Source organism: Podarcis erhardii (assembly GCF_964252035.2).
Source record: "Podarcis erhardii genome assembly, chromosome: 17".
Classification (NCBI taxonomy): Eukaryota; Metazoa; Chordata; class Lepidosauria; order Squamata; family Lacertidae; genus Podarcis; species Podarcis erhardii.
Window position 1 is genome coordinate 3,866,060 of NC_138515.1, and position 22,720 is coordinate 3,888,779.

Consider the following 22,720-nt stretch of genomic DNA (forward strand, 5'->3'; position numbering starts at 1 on the left):
CTTAGGAGGTACCGAGAGTCCATAAATTCAAATGTGCAGACAAAAGGTCCTGGGTAAAGCAATCACTGAAGAATGTAGCTCTATCAGTTGAGTCTAGGGGTTTGGAAAGGGATTTATTTATTTTTTTACATTGGGGCCTCCAACATGGAGCCAGCAGATGCCAGTGTGTTCACTGGTACCTCCTATGGCACCACAAAAGGTCTCAGTAAATAATCCTTAAATATTCATGATGCATGAGACATGGCTTGCTCTTCCTTATGCGCGCCTGTTTGCCCTGACTGGTTCAGCCTCTTCAACACTGAACATGCCACCTTAAGCATGTACATGTCACTGGATACCAGAGGAAAGATGCGAAGAGCTTCTGTGACCGAGCACATCAATGATGGATCTAGATGCCTTCCCGCCCCCCCACTGACTGGGGAGGGGCATGCTCACATTATTCTATGGTCTGTCTTTTTTATTTATATATTTCCCTCCTGTTTGCCCAGATGTGCTAAACTGTACACCCACAGCAACAATCTTGTGACTGGCATCCACAGCATCCTCAAAATTCCAAATGTGGCCACTGGTTCAAAAAGGTCTGCATCTTACAACATGGTCATTTCAAGTGAAGTAGTTTAGAGCCAAGAGAATCAGGAACTGGACTGGACAACAAAGGGCACATGGAAGGGCAGGGGTGTCAAACTTAAATGGGTTGCTAGGGTCATACTCCCCCAGGGGCCACACTAGTTTTATTATTTATTTTTACACACACACACACACACACACACCATACACAATGTACTAATTCAGGTGGCACCAGGGGGCTTTTAATAATAATAATAATTTATTATTTGTACCCCAGCCACTCTGGGCGGCTTCCAACAAAGATTAAAAATACATTAAAATATCACACATTAAAACTTTTAGTTTTCCACCAAAAACCTTCAGGGCAATCTGAATTGATAGATACACCAAAGTTTTGACTGCAGCTCAGACAGTGAAATTTGAAACCACAGAAATATTAGTACTGTGCTGATGCTACAGCATACATTAGGTCAATTTTGCTCACCCTGCTAAAGACATCTGTTTTGTAGCCCTGAATAATGTGTAAAATGTAATCGGCGTTTTATGACCACACAGAGTATGCCTTAGAGGGTGTTTATATTTTGACATGTAGTATATATAGCGACTGAACTACAAAACGTATCTTCTACAACCATGCTCATGTTGCACTGCATAGGTACCATGAAATCAAAGTTCCTCTAGAGATGCCACAGTATTCAATATGTCCAGGATAAGGATCCTGCTTCCCACTCGTACCTGCTTTTTTGGCTCCCTGGGTGGAATTGGGGGCTGCTTTCTCTTCCTTCGGCACCAGCTTCTGCATATCAGCTTGGCCAAATTCACAACCTGAAGGCAAACTGCAAGCATGGAAAGGTAAGACACAGCTACAGGTGGCACTCATCTGGCAGGGCACGTTAGCCTACAGCACCGTAGAAAAACATTTAGCAATATGGAGCAAGGGGGTGCACTACCCTTCAAGCATGGGGCACAGAAATGAAGGATCACAGACATCTCCCTAGTCAGTGCTGAGCTCTTTATGCTCCTTGGGCTAGATGAAGCCCTCTCCACATTTCCATCTGGACTCTTGCTTTTTCCTCCCATGCTTTTGATCATTTTAGCCACATCAGCTTTTAGAATGATTGAACAAGTCTGGCTAAATAAGAACTGAAATTGCTGAGTGTGCTCCAAAGCTGCTAAATGGAATCTGGGTCACAGTTCACTTAATCTACAGATGAGTTTTCCCCAAGAAACTGACTCTAGGTATGATGGACAAGAGAAAGCTCCTTGTATGTAGCCTTTGCTTGCCAAGGGAGTATGTACTAATGGCTTCTACTTTACCATATTATGTTACACATAAACTCCTTAAGGGACCCAAGGAGGACGTGCATTTGAACAAGTCTAAGACATTTGGCTCTCTTCAGCCCTCAGAATTCTTGTCTGCCAAATGACTTCTTGGAAGACATTAACCTGGCTGCTACTGATTTCAAATTCTGGGAGTAAATGATAAAACTGTCCACCACTGCCAAGCCTAAGCCTCTCAACCACCAAATGCTCCATACCTGTTTGGTGTACATAGTGACAGCAGAACCGTGCTTTCCCATACCAGGGAACAGTAGAGTTGGCTCAACTTGCTCAGCACACTCAGGCCCAACTGGGAACCCCACTGGTTTACTGAGATGGCTCTGATCTCACTCTGTAATAGAAGAGATTACACGCTGCTAAGTGCCCGGACTACATTCTGCTGACAGAAAGCAGTAGCCAGACCAGATGGGTCATTAACAAGGTGTGGGGGTTGCTCTTACCTGTCCTACCCGGCATGTATGTACGAACATCATGATGTAAGCATGGGCAGCTGTCAGGGCATGAAGTAAGGGTGTGGCCTGGGCTGAGAGTGTGGCATCAGCCACATTGCCAGCACATGCCAACTCCCGCAGCAGGACCGAGCCACCAGGCGCCTCAATGGGCCGGTGTAGAGGCTCCAGGGAAGACAGGATGGAGTCCAGCTGGAGCAGGCCTTCCTGCAGGACCTTCGGTTCATGAGATAGCGTCTAAGGTAGAAAAGATAAATAGTGACATCCATTAAACAAGGCTCAGTAAGTGCAGATCTCTGCCTCAAAACCACCCACTATACCAATCTCTGGTTCAGGATGTTCATTTTACAGTAGTGGCCTGTGGATTACTGAATACCCAGCAGCACTCAGAAGGTATCCATCACTTTCTCTCAGGGAAATATTGGAAGCTTTTCCAGCTGCTAAGGCCACATTGTTAACATTTAGTGACTTAAGGCTAAATATAGATAATGTTTCCCCACTAATCAAGCTAGTACCACCAGCTTACTCACTAGCCCACACAAGAAGGCTAAGCAACAAGTGCGCAGACTCGCACTCCAAACCCACCCGCTAAGCTACCATGACAGAATTAGAAGAGCAGTGGCTGATCATATTACAGTTCAGATGTGGTTTCCCCAAGTCAAGAGATCACAGCATATTGATCACTGCCTACTCAAACTAATAGAGATGTTGAGCTCCTGCAAAGAACACAGTAATCTAAATTATGTGGTTTAATCCCTGATGGGACAGATGTTTAAACTCATGCCACAACAGCATCCTTGATACATGACCTTTTTGGTCCCTTGATCTGTTTAGGTACTGCTTAGATTGGAAGAAGTGGACCTAGTAAGAAAAGTGGTGCTATGTAGATAATAATAACAACAATGACAACAACAACGATAACTTATTTCTTGTTCCTAGCCCATCTGACTGGGTTGCCCCAACCACTCTGGGCAGCTTCCAGCAAAATATAAAGGAGCACAACAAAACACCAAACATTAAAAGCTTCCCCAAACAGGAACTGCCTTCAGGTGTCTACAAAAAGTTATAGCAAGTCAGGTACACTGAATGAGAAAAACAAAACCCCTAAAGTTCACTGCTCCAAGTAAACTCTGTGGATTTGCAAGTTTAATTATTACGACTCCTCAACTGTCAAAGTTAAACTGGCCTTCCTGAAGAGAAATGAACGTGATGATTGGGCTAATCATGGATCTAGAAACAGGTTGCAAGGTAAGAAAGCCTGTAATATTGGCACACTGAATGAAGCAAAGGTGGTGAGAGATTGTGGGCATGTGGAATGATATGGGTACACGAATTTATTCTTAGAACAAAACAGCAAGTGCTGAGAATGACCCGACACAACTGCATGTCAGTAAGCGCTATTATAAATGCATATCTTCTGCATAAAAATACCTTCCAACATCCAGAAGCCGAGCATGACATTATACCCAGAGCTTCAAGGAAGTGTCGCTACCATGGATTGCTGAACACCAGAAGGCTGTATAAGGTGCTGCCACAGCTTATTCACCAGTCAGCATTTAAAGTACTGATTGATTTAGCTTTGTCTTTTTTCTATGAATGCACAAAGCCCCTTTCTCCAGCACACATCCAATAATACACCTTGGTTTCATGCAGTTGACACATGCTCTAAACTAACCCAAACTGGATGGCATCTGGTTGGCCACTGTGAGAACAGAGTGCTGGACTCTGGGCCACAAGGATTCCTCTTATGTTCTAATATGGCCTGAGATCCAGGAATCAAGTACCATGTCACTTGCCAGGTCTTTTGGAGACAAGCAACACTTATGAATGTATCAACAGTCACTGCAAGCAAATGTTGAATGTTAAAGTGAAGAACTGGGTTTCAATGAAGTGGAGGCCACAACCTGGTTCAGACTACAAAGACTTGTAAGCAATAGATCATAGCAAACAAATAGGATGGTAAGGGTGTTGTTTGCTTTCCCTGCAACCCTCACCAAGCATTGTTTGAGGGGAGGGAATAGGCAGAGTCTTGCCAGCAGTGTGTATATTACTACTAAATTTTTATATGTGGTGGCCCTGCATCATTGCTCAGAGTTTATACGGGGAAACCTTGACAGACAGACTATGTCACCTGGACAGACACTATAAAAGAATGAACTTGAATTAGCAGCTGTACATTTGCTAATCAGCATCAGCCGAGAACACTCACTCAATGCTTTTTGTTATTTTACGCTTCTATATGCAAAGCTGGAAAATGAAAAATTGTTGGTTATTTTGCTGAAAGCAAGAAGTCTATCTATGGAACCAATTTGACAGTGCTTATCTAAGAGAAACTGGCTTTGGTTTGTATTGCTTTCAGGATTAAGAAGATTTTTGGCACTGCTACTAAAACTACAGTAACTGCTTTGTTAATTTTTTACTTCCTTGATCATTGCATCTATATCGTGTGGTGATGCAACATTAGCGGATTTGCCTGAGGAGCAATTACAGCAAAAGGGCTCTAAAATTGCTTTTGATCAAGTAGTGGTTCTGGTCACCTAAAATTTATTATTCCTTGATCAGCTTAACCAGAGCAGGAGCAGCATAAAAGACCAGTCTTAATTTCTAAGGGAAAAATGCTATGCCTCAAGTCTGTTTCCAAACATTTCTAACCTAGGGCCACTAGGGCCATTCTTGATGTGTGCAGTGTCTGAAGGAAATGAACTCTAAACCAACAGACAATGAGGCTGCAGCTTAGTGAGCTCTGGCACAAATTAAGCCCCGGCAGAGACTTCATGCAACTGAGATCCACATGATGACCAGTTTATGAATACTACTGCACACGCCAAAATGTGGAGCTGCCACCACATGGAACCACTGTCACTGTCTGACATCTTTTAATTGCTTCAACTAATTCCCGGCTTCTTCCAGAGAACAGCCTGCTCTTTTAAACTGAAGTAAAATGTTTCATCAGAAAAAGCAGTTAAGGCTGAGTGGCCTCTGTCCTAAAAAGAAACTAAGCATTCTGTAACAACATAGCCCAAGTTCCACAACCCCAAAAGCTGAACTTTGCAATTGGTGTAAATTCTGGAACCCAAGCAAATCAGCAGGGTTTGTTTTGCATAATCATGCAGTTTAAACTGTTGAAGCATAAATTATTCTGCTTCTGAAAATCATATGGAATAGCCAAGAGCTAAAACAGAATGTTAAAGCTCTGTTCCCCAGAAACGTTAACCTAGCCCTTCTGATTTGAGGTTTTACCCTCAAAACGTTTCTTTAAACAATAAAATTGTTGCTGCTCTCCCAACTCCACCCCAGTCAGTGAAATCAAATAAAAAGCTGAGATTCTTAGGAAACAGAATTCTTCAGCTGTATTCTACAGGTTTCCCATGCTCCCACAAAATAGCAGCAAGTGGAAATCATGCTATAGAGTGATAGTCCCAACATGAACTGTGAAAGTATGCCTGTTCTATAGATATAATTTATTCCTGCTTACATTTTTACTTTGGATTTCTTAAATATAGTTCTACAACTCCATCCAGGTGACAAAGTCTTGAGACACTGGCCCTTCTCTGGCAATACACTAAAATTATGCACATGACCACAACGAATGCTGGGAGAGGTGCAGAGGTCCTCTGCCAAGCTACATTTCTCAAAAAGCTATCTCCAATTAAAGGGCTTCTTAGCCCTTCAAAAATAAGACCTGTTAGCTGTAATGACACAGTCAACAGGAATGTCTAGCAGATGCATTTTGGGGTAGGAGTAGGAGTTAAAGAGTAGGATTTCCAGAAGCTTGTGTGTACTTCCAACTTGATGGCAGTGATAATTACCTTCTGGAAAGGGAAATGTTGTATTCTCCTCCTTACCAATATGGATTTGCAGACTCCAGCCACAGCTTGGCAGGCTGCTGAGGTGGGGAAGTCTATAGGCAGGTTGGGCAGGCCCAAGATGGTGACTAGGGGCAGCAGGCCCTTCTGATTCACAAACTCCTGACAATGGTCATCTGTTGTATTGTTGCTGAGGATGGACTCCACAAATTTCATCTGGGAGACAGAAAAGGAGGGTAGGGAAGAAAATAATCAACACTTCATACAAAAACAAAAGGTTGGGTAGCCTACACCCAGACCAAGCCCAAATGGAGAGTGAAGCATGGAGAGCTCTCAACTCCATAGTTTCTCTACACTCTCTAAATCCAAATTCATCCATCTTTCAAGAGGCAACTACAGTAAAGCCAAAGAAGGAGTGTTTTCTTGGTCCAATATCCTCACAACCCTGTGATAGATGGGTTCCAAGGCTAGCTGCTCCAAAAAAAGGAATCAGTAAAGCAAAGTTTACTTTGACATTCCAGGTTTAATTAAAAGGACACACACACTCTCTGCAGATAATCAGCAAACCTGCAGTATTTTTTTTATTTAACTGATGTGTTAAGAAAGTGAATATTACACACTCAAACTCCTACCTCTTAAAATAATTCTATAGCTGGGAAAAATGATAAAATATTGCTATTTGAACATGTATTTGTGTCTTTAAACAAGACCAACACCAAGCAAGTTCAGGAAGCATTACTGAGTGACAAGACTGTGGCTACAAGAGCCATACAAATTCATTCTAACAACATGGCATGTGAGGCTGGAGACAAAAAAGGTGTCAGCCGAAAGAGCTAGGGATGCCTGAATATCTCCCTAGACCAGGGGTCAGCAACTTAAGGCCCATGGGCTGGAAGTGGCCCGCGGAGGTCGTTTGACCGGCCTATGAGTTGCCGCCAAACTTAGCTGCCCGCTCATGTGCTGCGCTAAATTGGCGCAGCGCGGGGACTTGCTTCCGTGCCGCCAAATACTGTGTCTGCACATGCGCAGACACCAAATACCGCGTCTGTGCAGATGCCGAAAATCATGGGGGCGCATGCTCACACAGGCGCGCCATCCAGCCCCCAGAGGGATCTCCGCAGGACCAATCTGGCCCAGGCAAGTTAAACCTTGCTGACCCCTGCCCTAGACACACTGAAGCCGATCCTGCCAAGGTATCCCTCAAGGACCACGCACTAACAGAGAACTTACCACATTAAGGATGTAGTCCATGAGTGGGATTGGTATCCGTTCTTCTGTCCCGACCACCCTAGAGGGGGGGAAAAGGCTCATTACTGCAACCATATTGTTCAATACAGGCCTCCAGACACTCGATTTTGGGTTGTAGATATGTGAGCTAGCTGCTCAGCTTGCAGTCACCTTACAGTATTCTCCCCCAGCTCCCAATCAAATTTATCAGAGGGCAACCGCACGAAAGACACTATAAAAATCTTTGCTCACCTTTCTTAGTCCTAGACACGCAATATCCAGCTCCCACATTCCAGGTTTTATGCAAAGCTGTCTCCTATTAAGGTTTCCCAAAAAGATAAACTGGGAGAATAGAAGTACCATCGTTCTCTTCCAACAACAACAAAAATTCCAGAGGGCAGCCCTGCGCCAGGACTGCGGCAAAACCGCGCCTGAAGCAGTCCAGAATGCATCATGGTGACAAAAGATACCAGCATTGAGGAGACACCAGAAAAAGGCAAAAGGAGAGGGATAACTGTGCTGCCCATCTTGGCTGCTGGCCTCAAATTGGATTAAAGATGGGAATGTGGCAGAGGCCATGAATGGTCGACTGCCAGGCGCCATGGAGTTCTGCAGCAAAATGGAGCTGGGGAGGAGGAGAAGGAGGGGAGGGAACAGTTGGGCAGTGACGTAAAGAGCATGCTCGGTGCAAGTTTTGGTCGGAGAAGGAAGAGAAGAAAGCGAAGTCCGACACAGGCAAGGAGGGGCCAGGCAAAATGCTTGGGGTGGATGGGCGGGGGGAAGAAAAGTGGAGGATACTGGGACCTCTCCAGTCTGCACCAGGCACCTGCCACATGGCAGCAAGCAAGCCAAAAGGAAATCCGGCCCTGCAAGTTTGGCCAGAAGAAACATGGCTGCCTCCCTGAAACTAGAAGGAAGTTTAACTGTTTCTAAACCGCCACGCACACAGGTCTGTTCTCAACTAAGGCAATACAAAGAAACAAATGCTTAATTCAAAACAGTCTACTCTAAACAAGGATCCTCAAGCCAGCAAACAAGTGGATCCAGAGCTCCTTAAGCCAGAAAACTCCCTATAAACCAGAACTGCCAGGGCAAACTTTTTCCCAGCGCCCAAACATTCTTCCTCCACCCACCCACTCTGCAAAGCATCATGCCATCTCGGGGCCAGCAGGCTCTCAATGCAGGACAGCAACTACTCCTCTCTCATTTCCCCCGCGGCATTACCCAGCAAATGGCACACATACAAAGTACCACATAGCCAGGAGTTTATGGGGTTAAGAAACCCCATAGACAGGAAACTTCAGAGTTCAGAAGTTTACAAAGAAACAGCTGGCAGGCACTCAGAAGCTGCTGCAGAGCTTGCCAAAGTATTGCAGAGCCAAGAGAGTCTCTGAGTAAGGCCTTCAGCGCAGCTGGGATCAGGGTGCCAGGGAGCAAGCAAAACAATGCCAAAAATGCTCAAGGCGACCCTCCATCCACCCCAAATGTAATCCTGCCCTTTGCTAGTGCAATAGGGGGCTCCTTGTCCCAAGAACTAATGCAATCATTGCTCAAAACCAGTTCGATGAAATATGTATTGGCTCAGGGACCTTCTCTATAACTGGTTTTGCCAAGATCTCAGCATTCTACCTGTAAACAGTCAGCAGACTAGATTTCACGAGCTCAGCTACAGACTTTCCTCAATCTATGTCATACTCACAACAAAACACATTAAGTACAGAATTCTAGACACCAGAAACACATTTTAGTGATAAAAATTATTCCTCAGCATCTACAAAATCATGAGGCAGAGCTAAAGAAAGCAGCCTGATCCTATGAATGTTTACTTATAGAGTATGTTCTACTGAATAAAATTGTTCTCACTCCCTTGCAAGTCTGCAAAAGACCACAGCCCAAGTCTCTTCTCGGTAAAACAATCAAACATAAAACTCTAGTAAAAACAGAAGCTACCTGGAAACATTTTGTTTCTAGGGTTCTACCACACTTATGAGGGGAAACACAGTTCACACACCACCTACCACATGGCTGGGAGAATTTAGTTTCACTTTCCACAAAACCTGGCTTATCATGTCCTATGAACCAGGTATCATGGTGTAAAACAGGAATGAGGAACCTGTGGCTCTCTACAGGCTGCTGCACACCCCATCGTACCCAACCACTGGGCCATGCTACCTGAGGTTGACGGAGTCCAATAACATCTGGAGGGCCACAGGTTTCCCACCCCCTGGGCTAGTTAAATAAGACAGTTTCACAGTCCATGGTTTGAAGTTGGCTGGTTTACACAGAACAGGTTTTTAAAAATCACAATCTCTGATTTATATGTAATAAGTCAGGTTTTGTGGAAGTGAAACTAAACCCTGTAGGTGTCCTCTGAGGTGAGAGGAAGAAAAACAAGCCCAAGGCTCACAGCAGCTCCTTCCTGTCATGTTTTAGTCTTACATGAGAACATGGACAATCTGAAAGCCCAGTGGTGGGAATAAGCAGGTTTATCAAGGTTTGAAAAGATCCAGCCAAGTTGTGGTTCCTGGTAAGTTATAATTTGGGAGTTTCTCCAAAGCAATGAATACTCTGTGTTGATGCATTTTTAAGAAAGCACTTGCAGCTAAGTTTGGTCATCTGACCAATCAAAAAAAGATTTGGTCAACTGACCAAATAGTGGTTAACATTGAAAGAATTAACTTTAATTAGAACAAAAACAGAAAGATAAACATGTTTGATATTTATACTAATTACAAAAACAAAATAATCTGTTAATGAAATCATAAAGTTACTACCATATTTAAAACAAAAAGAACTGCAGTGAATTATAACTTTTAATCATTTGAAATGTGAATTCATTGAACTGTTCTCTAGCTTTTATCCCAAACACGGGGGTCAGTCCATGGCTACATAATGAAATAAAATCCCAAATAAAGTATAGCAGCAGCAACCAACTAAAAAGTAGGTTTTAAATGCAGTTGTGCTAATTAGGCAGCAAGTAAGTTCAAACACTGTGGCTTCATGAGGTATGTGATTATGGTCAAATGATAACAAGATAGCAAATTTATAATGTCTGATCTGTCAACTGACTGGCATGCCAACCCTACCCATAAGCTCACAAAAGCCAATTTCTCCTAGTCACAAGCCAATAGAATAATGAGCAGGAAGATTACACATGCACAGCACAGAATGGAACTGAGAGGAGGAAATTAAATATTCCCACCCACTTTCACTTGCAAGTGAATTCCACTGAAAGCTAGTAGTTCTTACTTCCGAGTAAAATGTATGCAAGGCAGGAAATAGGTAAGTGAAGAATCAGCTTGCAGAAACAAGAAAGAAAAGCTAACAGGACCACTTTGACTGAAACCTAGCTCTGGGTTCTGCTGTGGTCCAAGTGATCTTTATAACAGCTTCACCCACCCTCTTTTCTTAGAATTGTGCTTTGTATAATACAGGGGTAGGCAACCTAAGGCAACCTAAGGTCTTCTCAATCTGGCCAGCGGACAGTCCAGGAGTCAGCGTGTTTTTACATGAGTAGAATGTGTCCTTTTATTTAAAATGCATCTCTGGGTTATTTGCGGAGCATAGGAATTCGTTCATTTTTTTCCTTCAAAATATAGTCCGGCACACCACATGGTCTGAGGGACGGTGAACCAGCCCACGGCTGAAAAAGGTTGCTGACCCCTGGTATAATATATCACTTCAATTACATCTCAGGGCTATAAACCCAACAGAGCCCACTCTACCATTCACTGACTGTATTATGTTCACTGCCTAGATACTCTGTTCATTGTGTGGCACTGTAAACCTACCAAATAAACAAATGCAAACCATGAATCTAAGGAGTTATTTGTGAATCTGTGGCCTGCTTCAATACCAAGCAGGTATTAAATGTCAGCAACCTTGTATTGAAGGGTCAATATCACAATAATGCTAAACAGCAAAATGACCATGGTCTTATCCTGTCTTGATTCAAAACCACAAGGCAGGCATGAACAACAAAACAACATACACTCAAATACACCATTTCTCAAACAGTCTCTACCAAAAATGCTCAAAGGAATCAAACTTTACTCTTATGAAGGGCTTTTTTCTTTTTTGCAACAGTACACTTCAATAAACGAGCTCAACAGTTGCCTCAAATTGGCACTGTAAACCACAGAGCCTACGACTTGCCGATCAGAAGGTTGGCGGTTCGAATCCCCGCGACGGGGTGAGCTCCCGTTGCTCGGTCCCTGCTCCTGCCAACCTAGCAGTTTGAAAGCACGTCAAAGTGCAAGTAGATAAATAGGTACCATTCCAGTGGGAAGGTAAACTGTGTTTCCATGCGCTGCTCTGGTTCGCCAGAAGCAGCTTAGTCATGCTGGCCACATGACCTGGAAGCTGTACGCCGGCTCCCTCGGCCAGTAAAGCGAGATGAGCACCGCAACCCCAGAGTCGGTCACGACTGGACCTAATGGTCAGGGGTCCCTTTACCTTTACTAGTGATATTAGCACACAGGAAAATGAATGCTTTGCTAACACACGAAGAGCTATGTAAATGCATTTTCTGCTGTGTACAATGTACTTGCCAGTCAACATGGGTAACAGCTGCCCAAGTACATTTTCTGCTATACGCAGCAACCTTGACAGTTATGTGAAGCACGTTGACCAGGATCCAGAGAGTTGCTTAGGCTTACTCAGAGAGCCTCTGCTAATCCAGTGGGATGTAACTTTTGTATAACTTTTGTATAGCTTACCCGTCCCAACACACCCTGTGCCGGCACCAGCTGCTCTGAAACTCTCCGTTTCAAAACTAATTGCCATGTGGCATGTTGGATTACCACTGAAGAAAAACAAGACCTCACTGGATTCATGGAATTAACTTCATGGGTTCTCTGAACCATCACCATGCTCTTCCTAAACATGAAGGACAGCCCAGTTGTTTTGCCAAGCCCCCCATCCACCCTGCCCTCAAATACAGGTTGTTTTCAAGCAGCTTTAAAAACTGATCAGAAAGCAAGTGCAGGCTAGACTTTGCAGCAAGCCACCATTCACAGGATTGCTGTATGTTATTCTTAGCCTCAGCTACTCACTGCTGACTGGATTCTGCCTCACTCTGCTGCGTGGCATTGAAACTCTGCATAGCTTGCACCTCTTCTTCTTCTTCATCCTCACTGGAGGCCTCCTCTGCTGCATGAGTTGAGCGAGGTGGCGGAGCAGTGGCTGTTCCATCAGCCTTTTGAATGGAGGGCTTCTGGCAGATGTATTTAGGGTCTCGGCCCAGATTGCAGATTTCTTCTAGTAACTGCAGAACAGTGAACAAGCATGTTGGCATGGAACAAGTTCTGGTTAGGACTTCCAGAATACCAGTCTGGGATGTTATTCTCCAAATAAGACTGCATTCAGCAAAAAACAGTGTAAAATAGACAACATCTAGGTGCACAACTTGGGAGGCTGGCAAGATAGAGAGACAAACAGCACAGGGACCATTCTGTTCTGCTTCCTACCTTAATTATGGCTGTAGTAGCATCTGTCTTGAGTGTGGGCTGGTGCCTCATGAGCTCATCCACAGCACTTCCAAGATTGGAAGCAGTGTCCCCTAGAATGAACACCGGGAAAGGGGAGCAAATTAGATTTAAGCTATAAAGGACTGTGGTACTTGGCATAAACCAGCCCAGTCAAGTAAGTAACAATTTATTTTTGTCCTCTTAATCTACATAACTCAATATTCTAATGAAACGTAAAAAAAAAAAGGTTCAGTGTTGCATGAAAGGGAAACAAGGTATAAGGGAAAATAACAGAAGGCCAGATGGGAGTAACAGCTAATTTCTAGGTATGACTCTCTTGCAGACACTGTGTGAGTTTTCCACCTATTAATCTCCAAATCCATAAGCCAGGAACTTGCTTTCATAAAAAGTTAGCATGATATTTTCAAGAATACCAACTTCTAGGTATGGTGTTTAATCTTCAGGCACGAATGTCTTTATTATAAACTGTGGGTGCGCATAGATAGGAGATGGAAAGTGAGAATAGGATCTTGTTTATTCTCCAAAATCCCCTGATATTCTTCTGGATTGCCTCTTGTGTTTAGGGCAGAGAGAGGCCATGCTGTGGTCTCTCTTTCTTGCAAGGTGTGTCTACAAAGGTGGCAGCTGGAGTTATTGTTCCATCCAAAGGCCTTTCACACGCAGAATGCCACAAGGTTCAATCTACACAAAACTGTCTGGAGATTTTGGCTGAAGATTTTGGACACTCAATGCTATCTCTCCTTTTCATCTGCTTTCAATGAGTTAACTAAGGTTCTGAACTGCTAAGGTCTGTGATGAACTGGATGTGAGTAAACAAGTTGCCCAAACAAGATGGAAGCACTGTTGGCTGGGTATGCTACTAATTCAAGATTGAGTGGGGTTGCATTTCTTTTTAAGAATCAGGTATGGGTCCCCACAGGTCAAAAGAATCTATTTTTCTACGCAACCACAGCAGCCCAAGTAGCATATGTTCCTTCTGTTCACTTTCTGTTTATACATGCTCAGCCTCTTCTACACAGAGCACATTCCTTAAAAATGCCCATATTTCACTGGATGCCAGCACTGGACACCCATCCTTCCCTCCATTCTGAACACTGCCACACACAAGAACAAGGATATGGTTGGCGATCGTCACTTGAAATTTTATAAATCATTTAATGTGTCAACACAATTAGAGTTATTAATACTACAGATGTTGTATAAGGGATTATTATTATAACCAGAATGCAATTGACACTAGTAAGATTTTGGAATGCAGAAATAAAGAAAATTATCAAATCATCAAATCAAGCATGCAGGGGGCCACTTTAACTAAATTATATAATTCAGTACTTGAATGATTGGTATTAATACTTGTATTATAAATTGGTATTGCTATAATGAGGCTATTATTGGACTGTAATTGAAAACTAATAAAATTTTATTCCAAATAATAATAATAATAATGATGATGATTGGCAACTCTTGCTGTAACTGATAAAAGTATGCCAAATAAGTTACATTTCTAAGGCACCATCAATGATGGAACGAAACCTTTCAGATTCATAGCCAGCTCATTTTGTTTACTGCTAGTACAATTTCTGGTTGTGATTACAAGATCACCCACTGCGAAGACAAAGATGCCAGGTGGAAAGCTGCACATTCACGTGTTAAAACACCACAAGCAGCACCACATTGGGTGCTGTATTAAGTCATCAGGAAAGTAGGATTCTGAGGCAGAAAAACTGCACTTCCATTCAACTTAATTATTAGAAATGGTAAAAAATAGAAGCTTGTTTTCAAAAGGGAAATGGGGAATTCTTCATCACAGGTTGTTAACAGTCCACTTTATAAGAATTTCACCTAGGAACAGAGCCTATATATGAGCCATAAAACACTAGGATTACTTTGTTAATTAGACTGGATAATAGTCAAATTCAAAATGATTTCCAAAAGTTAAAAGGGGGGGGGAACCCCTCCAGTTGTCTCCAGGGAGCAGGATAAAACAAACTTTTCCCTCTTCCATGTGACAGCCCTTAATATATATGAAGATGGCTATCTAATGTCTGGACCACAGGATGGTGACAAGTAGGGAGAAATGCCCAACACACATGGACCCCAGAAGATACTCACCAAGTGGGTCTGAACTGCGACGCCTCCTCATTGCTGGGAGGTAGTCTGGTGAGAGCAACACTTTGAAGAGGCGTTCAAAAGGCTGACACTGAACGAAGGATTGGAGGCCCCGGGCATTCAGGCACAGGGCACTGAAGACATTAGGAAGGGAGCCCAGAACTTCCCGTGTGGCTGGGACCTGTCAGGAGAGATGTGCACCGCAATGCCAAAAGGGTCACAAAGTTGCACTTGAGCTATAAAAGTAACATTTCTTTATAAACGTTTATTTGATGCAAATGAGGCCTAACAACCTAACACAAGAATGGTTAGACTTCAGGCTTGTCAGATCTTCTTTGCTTTTTTAATTCTAGCTACATGTCCTTTGCACCTGGCTACTCCATGGAAGATCTTGAAATTCTGAAAAGAAGTTTGCCTCCAAGCACATTCTGAGCCTAGGAATTTCCCCCCAGTACCTGATTTACATGGAAAAAAGAATTTGTTGTTGTTATTCTTAATGAACTGGGAGTCAGAACCTTTTTCCAATCTGCTTCCTATCACACAAATCTGCCACCAGATCCTGACCAACCTTCTGCTCACCTTTGGCCTAACATTACAAAATGCAGTGAGATATGGCATAAAAGCAATGTGGGAAAAGAGGAATTTTTATGTGGAATGGGGAACCCATTCTTATGTATAGGAGCCAGAGAACTCTCTTAACTGAGTTGAATGACTTGAGAGAAAAAATGTAGCTTCAAGGGACTACGTTGAGAGAAAACAATATAAACAGGAAAGCAGAGATTCAAAGGTGGAAATTGGAAAGAAATGGTGGAGTGAACTTACTGAGCAGGAGTGGAAATAAAGTGGAAAGACAAAATGGAAGTAAATCCACGTATTTCCACATTAATCCTCCATTTGAGCAGAATAAAAGAGTAGCTGAGGAGATATGTCGAAAAAGTAGCACAAGTGCAATTCCAACTGTGCAATGAACCCCTAAATGGGCCAGCACAGTACACGTAACATGAACTATATGAAATGCTTTTATCAAGTATATTCATTTACAAAATGAATTAAGATTGCAGTGCCAGAAATTAGCAACTGCTGGAATGCAAAATACAGTAAAGGTAAAGGTACCCCTGCCCGTACGGGCCAGTCGTGTCCGACTCTAGGGTTGTGCGCCCATCTCACTTAAGAGGCCGGGGGCCAGCGCTGTCCGAAGACACTTCCGGGTCACATGGCCAGCGTGACAAAGCTGCTCTGGCGAGCCAGCACCAGCGCAGCACACGGAAACACCGTTTACCTTCCCACTATAAAGCGGTACCTATTTATCTACTTGCACTTAGGGGTGCTTTCGAACTGCTAGGTGGGCAGGAGCTGGGACCGAAAGACGGGAGCTCACCCCGCCGCGGGGATTCGAACCGCCGACCATACGATCGGCAAGCCCTAGGCACTGAGGTTTTACCCACAGCGCCACCCGCGTCCCTTTGGAATGCAAAATGGGAAGTGTAAAAATTACTAAGACTCTTTCAGCTCCCAGATTTAAAAAAACAACAACGTGAGGCTTTTATAGGAACACAGATAGCAAAAATAATAAAACTCACATCTTTTATAAGGAGAGCATGCAGCATGACATCTGTTAGGCCATTGTCCTGTAGTGAGGATAGCAGCGAAGGCTCTTGGAATACAAAGACCGTTACCACCTCAGTGGCTGTCAGGAGAGAAGAGAGAATGAGGTGCGTCACTGACCAGTACAGGTCTTCCTAGGCAGGACAACTTCGCAGCTAGGCTGAGAGATGACACCTCCCATTACAATGGCCCATTCCCAGAGTATGCTGTCACTCCTGGGAAACAAATCAAGAGGGATGTGGTCCAGGGAAACCAGCTAAGAAACGTATTATTTATTATGAATGAAAGACACACTTACCAAGCAAGAAGAGTGATGGCCCATAGTATTCTGCATTGCTGATGATGTGCTTCAGAGAGGTAGGCAGAGAGCCATCCATCACTGCAAGGAGGAGACATAATGAATAAGGCACAGATAATGCGGTAATTACATAAAGCACTTTCAGTAAAGTTTCCACTAAAAATGCTGCACCAATAAGTTTTACTTTATCACCTTTATAATATGCAAAAATGTACAAAATATTCTGTCACTCTGTACAATTTATTCTGGTTTTACTAGTAATGGTAAAGGACAAGGAGCTTCATAGGGCAATTAAATCCCTACCCCCAAACCACCAGAAATATTATTCAGCAACTCATTTGGCTTCCAAGGATGTCAGTAACTATTCTCTGCACGATTCCAATCACATCTTTACAATAATGGGCTAGCAAATTTCTCTGGGTTTAAACAATGAAACTGGGATTCTAAGGAAGTCACATTCCACCCCCAGTTCCACATTTTGTGGTTTGCTTTGCACAAGATTAGACACTGGTGACTATTGCTGGGAAGTTCATTCCCCAGAACAAGAGCAACTTCCAAAAAGAGGTCTAGTGTGACATTTCACACTTTTACATCTGTGTAGGAGGGAAATACAAAAGTCACCAAAGAAAGCTAATGAATTCTCAGATTTCCGTTCAAACATAACATTCACCATCTGAGATGTAAAATTTAACCCAAAAAAATTACAAAAAAAGAAAAGAAAGCTAATGAATTCATAGAGATCTGTTGCCCATGTAGAACCAAATTGGAGGAGGATGGAAGCATCCCAGAGACTCCTGCCTTTAGTTATGTAGCCACCAACATTTACAGGCTATACACCACAAAGAGACAAGCATCTTGTCATTATGACAAGATGGTCAAGGGAAAGCTGGTTCAAGAACTGCTGGCTTAGCCCAAATGCTAAGGCAGTCTCTCACCATGCCGTATGCCATCTGAAAAAGCTGGGTCCTGGATGGCCTTTTTCAAGAAGTTCAACATGGACTTGAGAAGTGCTGCTCGCTGAGGGATACACTGAACTCCTGGAATAAAGAAGGAATCCAGAAAATGAAATCAATCAATGGAAAACACTCCAGTGGTACAACAAAAGCTCTTTTATACAAGTCAATACATACCACTTCGGGGTGAGACTACCATGTTTGTGCTGCTGCTGCTACCGCTACTGCTAGGAGTGATGGCACTTGGGGCCCTTGTTTCAACCACAACTTCTTGTCGATGTTCTCCAGAGGTGGAAGGCCCAGGGCTGCTTTCCATGGCTACGTCAGAAACTAGAGAAATGGAAAGATATTTTACAAGAAACAATTGGACTCAATTGTGCGTGGGCGCGGGGGAGGGAGAGATATACTCAGTGTAAGACAAATTAGCAGAGGCCCTTCACAAGTTCCACCCTATGTCTGCAAAGCTATAGCTGTGGGAATACCCTATCTTTCATTTAGAAGCTGTATCTTCTCTTTGCTGACACAAGATGACAGTAGGCATGACTTCTTTATCATCATTTTCCAAAACTCAACAACCTAACCTGCCCTAGAACAACAGACTAATATTACTTCTCCCTATCTATTCTCTCTACACCATGTATAATTCTATCTTGCCTCACCCTACCTCACCCATTTTCTAAAGTAAAAATCCCAGAGGATCCCCCAACACTCAAAAAGTGCTGAACCAACTCTGCCAAACCACACACCCAAACAAAACTGGCTAAGCATGTCAAATCTGCCATCTATGGAGAATGCATGAAGTTTACCTTTCATCTCACAATTCTACTTAATTCATTTTATTTCAAAATCCAGTTCTTGAAAGGCAGCAGAAGCATCCCAACTGTATCTAACATGTAACATTTTAGCTATAGCTCTATAAAACATAGGATTATTAAATCTCTTTAAAACGTAATAAAAGCTAACAGAAATACATCAAGTTGCAATTAAAATAAAATCCAATACTATCCACAGATACCGTTTCTGTAGATTTTCCTCTGTACGTTTATTGGTTCAGTAAGCTATAAAAAATTCTGTAAAAGTGACCAATAGCTCTTATGAGATACCTTCTATGTCTGTCTCCATCTCTTCACCCTCCTGTGTAGTGGTAGCAGCAGGTCTCTGGATCTTTGGCTTTATTACAAAGGGACATTCCCTCCGACACAGGTCTGCCTCATGCTAAAACACAAAGGAAGCTATATGTAAAAAGAGCTTTAAAACAACTTGAGTAGAGTTAACTGAATCACTGGTATCAATGATTGTGAACTCTGCAATAAAAATGAACAATGGCTGTGAAGTCAGGCCTACATGAAGAGTATGCAATGAATAGCAATTGACACAAGAATAAAGCACAGCTACCTCTAGTCTATAGATGAAGATAGAGAGGCCGCTGTGAGACTGGAAAGCTGCCATGTCTAGGTTTGTGATTAAGTCCACCACACGGACTGCTCTGGTCACAAAAGTGATCTGGTCCTGTTCATCTCCTAAGAACTTGATCACCTGGGAAGAAAAATGTAAAAGCAGGTAAGAATGTGTGAATGCAGGAGCCACAAAAATGATAAACCCATGGGTGCAACAACCCACCATTTTCCACTGACACTGGGGAGAATCCAGAATTTCAAAAGAAAACACCTAAGAAGTTTGTTGCATCAGATAAATGGTTCCTCTAGTCCAGCATTCAAGCAGGACCTAGGCACAATATAATATAACTCTTCCCCTCTCAAATTCCCTAGCAACTGGTATTCAGAGGCACACTGCCTCCATACTGGAGGTTAACATATGGCCATCTTTGCTAGTAACCACAGGGGTACCATACGTCTGGAATTTCCCAGACAAAGCCGTGATTCATCCGTTGAAAAGGGAGTCCAGGCGCAATTGTCAAAAGTTGGTTAAAATGTCCATGAAAACGCAGGTGTATGGCAGCCCATATCAGAAGTGTTTGGGGGGGGGGCTGGGGGGGAGGGAAGCTCAACAACTTTTGTGTCCAGATTTTCACTTCTTGAAATACGGTAACCCTAAGTAACCATTAACAGCCTTTTCAACTACGAACGGGTTCAATCCCCTTTTAAAATTATTCAAGTGGGCTTTGATCATGGCTGCGATCAATGCATCTTCTGAGGGTGAATTCTACAGTTTAACTATGCACTGTAAGAAGTACCTGTTTTGCCTATCCTCAGTCTCCCATTATTCAGATTCGTTCAGTGACCCTGGATTACTGACTTATCCACTTTCTCTACACCAGGGGCGTCCAACTCCCAAGAGATGTAAAAGAGACTGCAATCTACTCTCAGAATAAAAAACTGGCAGTGATCTGCCCATGGGGGGGGGGGAATCAAATTTGCTTAGCTTTTTTAAGGGGGCCAGTCCAAATTTGTTTAGCATTTTGGGGGGTGCAGTACTTCTGCTGCTTTTGGGGGGCACACCATAAATCGCTTTAAAAACATTAAGCACTACACCACTTTCCCCAGAGGCTGAGCACCAGGAACAGTCTACAGCCGCCTGATTGCATAAGTAGACAGGCACAGCCAGGGATCTGCGATCCTGTCAGAGTTAACCTGTTGCAGCCCGCTGGCTGGAGCTTCCAAAACACCCATGTAGCAGGGCGGCAGAGGCATCTGAGCAACAACTGACTCTCACCAGGTCAGGACAGCACGCGCAGGGATGCTATCCCCCCCCCCACACACACACAGAGGAAAATGAGCACGTGATCTACCGCTATCACTCTGCGATTGACCTGTTGGACATCCCTGCTCTACACCATACTTAATTTTATATCTTTCAATCAATAATGTTCCCCCTTGCCCCCTCAAAGACCCCAAGGCTGTAACTTTTCCTCAAAGGGGTGTGTGTGTGTGTGTGTGTGTGTGTGTGTGTCTCCAGTGCCCACTGATCATTTTGACTGCCCTTTTCTAGTTCTATAAGGCCCTTCTTGAGGTCTGAGGACCAGAACACAACAACTAAAGTCACAACAGCAAAGTTAGGCTACGGTTAAATGCTCTGGAATGCCACCAAGCAGTTTGATTTCTCAAAGGGCAGCTACTATGCCTAATCTTGAATGCTATTAAATCAGAGCTTGGCTTGACAGAACAGGCATTTCAGTTGAGACAAACCAGATACACATATGCATGCATGCTTTAGGCGCCAATACTTATGAGCCCATCTTTTCTACTCTTAAGATAGTTTCTCGGCCTCAGAAACTGGGCTTCCCTATGGCTGGCATTCAAGATTTACCAGTTTTAATTCAATAGAAACAAATTGGCAAACATCTGTAGTCTAACGGGAACAGCAGCAGCAAGATGTGGAGGTGAGGGACAGAGAAGGGTATCAGTACACCCAACAGTGCTCCAGTTTTCTGGACAACAGTTAAAAGAACTGCATGTCCAATTTTTGTCTGACCGGAGTCCAGCAAACAGTTCTCTAATTTTTTGGAACTGGCTGCCTTACTCATTCTCCTGAGCATACATTACCTTCAATAAGGCCTCCATCATGCCACAGGAGACTAGAGCTTCACCTCCTGCATCATAGCTTGCCAGGTGATACAAGAAGGAGAAGAGTGCTGTGGCAAACTGATGTGGATATGGCTCCATGGAGGGATCTGGGAAGAGGGAAGGAAGCACCATTAGAATACAACAAGCAGAATACAACCAAAGTACATGTGAGATCTAGAAATACTTGCCGATCATGGCCTGTATACAGTTCCGGACTAGGACTGGCAAAAATCCGTGGTAGGAGGCTGTTCCAGTGCAATCAATAATACTACTGAGTTTTGGAGTCCTCTCCAAGTGCACAATGGAAGTTAATGTTCTCAGTGAGGCGGCTTTGATGTCCTGTCAATGAGAAACGGGGAGATTAGGGATTTAGCTCCGAGGAGAATCGTGTGCTATACTATAATTTATAAATATCCACACATTCAGTCAGTATCAAAGGAAGCTGAATAGGCTAGTGACAAACTCCAGGGAAAATGGCAGAAAAAAACTCTAGAATCTTTACAGTCCAACCCAATGCCAATACCTTGGGAAGGAACTAAGGTGAGTAGCATTGAGCTAGCTTTCCTTACCAACAAGTCTGGGCAGGAGAAGCAGGTCGATAGATGACGTACCATTAACTGTTTATCTGTTATCTGCAGTACATCCACTAGCTCCTCTATCAACCCATTGTATAGAATGCTGTTGGCGGATTCCTGCAAGGCATTTGAATACACTGTGGAAAGAGAGGCTTTGTTAAGAATTTGCAGCAGGTGACAGACATGGGGGGGGGGGGACAAACCTATCCATTAAGTGACACATAACTGGTTAATACAATTATGGTCTCTGATCCAGAAGCACAAGCTTCTACTGTACAAGCTATGTCCAGGTGCTCCAGATCAGAGGAAGAAAGCAAACATGGTTCTATATGGCTTCGTTTGGCTTCCCTCTGGTCCTTGCATCTGTTAGTCCACAACCTAAAATTCTCACTGCTATGAACCACAACCCCACCAACTGGCCATGGAGGAACAAGCATTTAAGTCAACCAGGCCTCTATGAAACAACATCACAAATAAGCACAATAACATTTGTTCCCTGGCCTGTTAAAAAATTAGGGGTGGGTGGTGGGTGGAAAGAGACTACAGCTTTCAAAGATGGCAATTTAGTGTAAAGTTCTTTATTTTTCTCAGACTACTTAAAAACCATCTTGGCTTGGGCTTCTCTCTTATGTTTTTAATATGTTTATGAAACTGTTGGGAGATGTCATCACAGAATTTGAATGGTGTATCATCAATATATGGGCAACAATTAATGCTTGCCCTTTTTGCAGATACCGTATTTTTCGCTCTATAACACGCACCTGACCATAACACGCA

General features: G+C 43.3%; 1 protein-coding gene across 2 annotated transcripts in view; it reads right to left on the reverse strand.

Annotated features, from left to right (window-relative positions):
- The window catches only part of HUWE1 (HECT, UBA and WWE domain containing E3 ubiquitin protein ligase 1), a 96,760-nt gene that overhangs the window by 42,610 nt on the left and 31,430 nt on the right, over positions 1–22,720 (reverse strand). The window contains exons 12-28 of one of the 2 annotated variants that reach the window (XM_081845860.1): positions 21,938–22,080; positions 21,557–21,707; positions 21,348–21,475; positions 19,240–19,380; positions 18,948–19,059; positions 18,022–18,174; positions 17,827–17,928; positions 16,892–16,972; positions 16,569–16,675; positions 14,992–15,169; positions 12,859–12,950; positions 12,445–12,656; positions 7,394–7,451; positions 6,203–6,379; positions 2,349–2,594; positions 2,106–2,239; positions 1,303–1,403 (exon numbers count right to left, since the gene is read on the reverse strand). In XM_081845860.1, the coding sequence (XP_081701986.1) occupies positions 1,303–1,403; positions 2,106–2,239; positions 2,349–2,594; positions 6,203–6,379; positions 7,394–7,451; positions 12,445–12,656; positions 12,859–12,950; positions 14,992–15,169; positions 16,569–16,675; positions 16,892–16,972; positions 17,827–17,928; positions 18,022–18,174; positions 18,948–19,059; positions 19,240–19,380; positions 21,348–21,475; positions 21,557–21,707; positions 21,938–22,080 (2,316 nt within the window). Of the gene's footprint in view, positions 1–1,302; positions 1,404–2,105; positions 2,240–2,348; positions 2,595–6,166; positions 6,380–7,393; positions 7,452–12,444; positions 12,657–12,858; positions 12,951–14,991; positions 15,170–16,568; positions 16,676–16,891; positions 16,973–17,826; positions 17,929–18,021; positions 18,175–18,947; positions 19,060–19,239; positions 19,381–21,347; positions 21,476–21,556; positions 21,708–21,937; positions 22,081–22,720 lie in introns of both variants that reach the window. The other variant, XM_081845859.1, reaches the window with a different exon arrangement.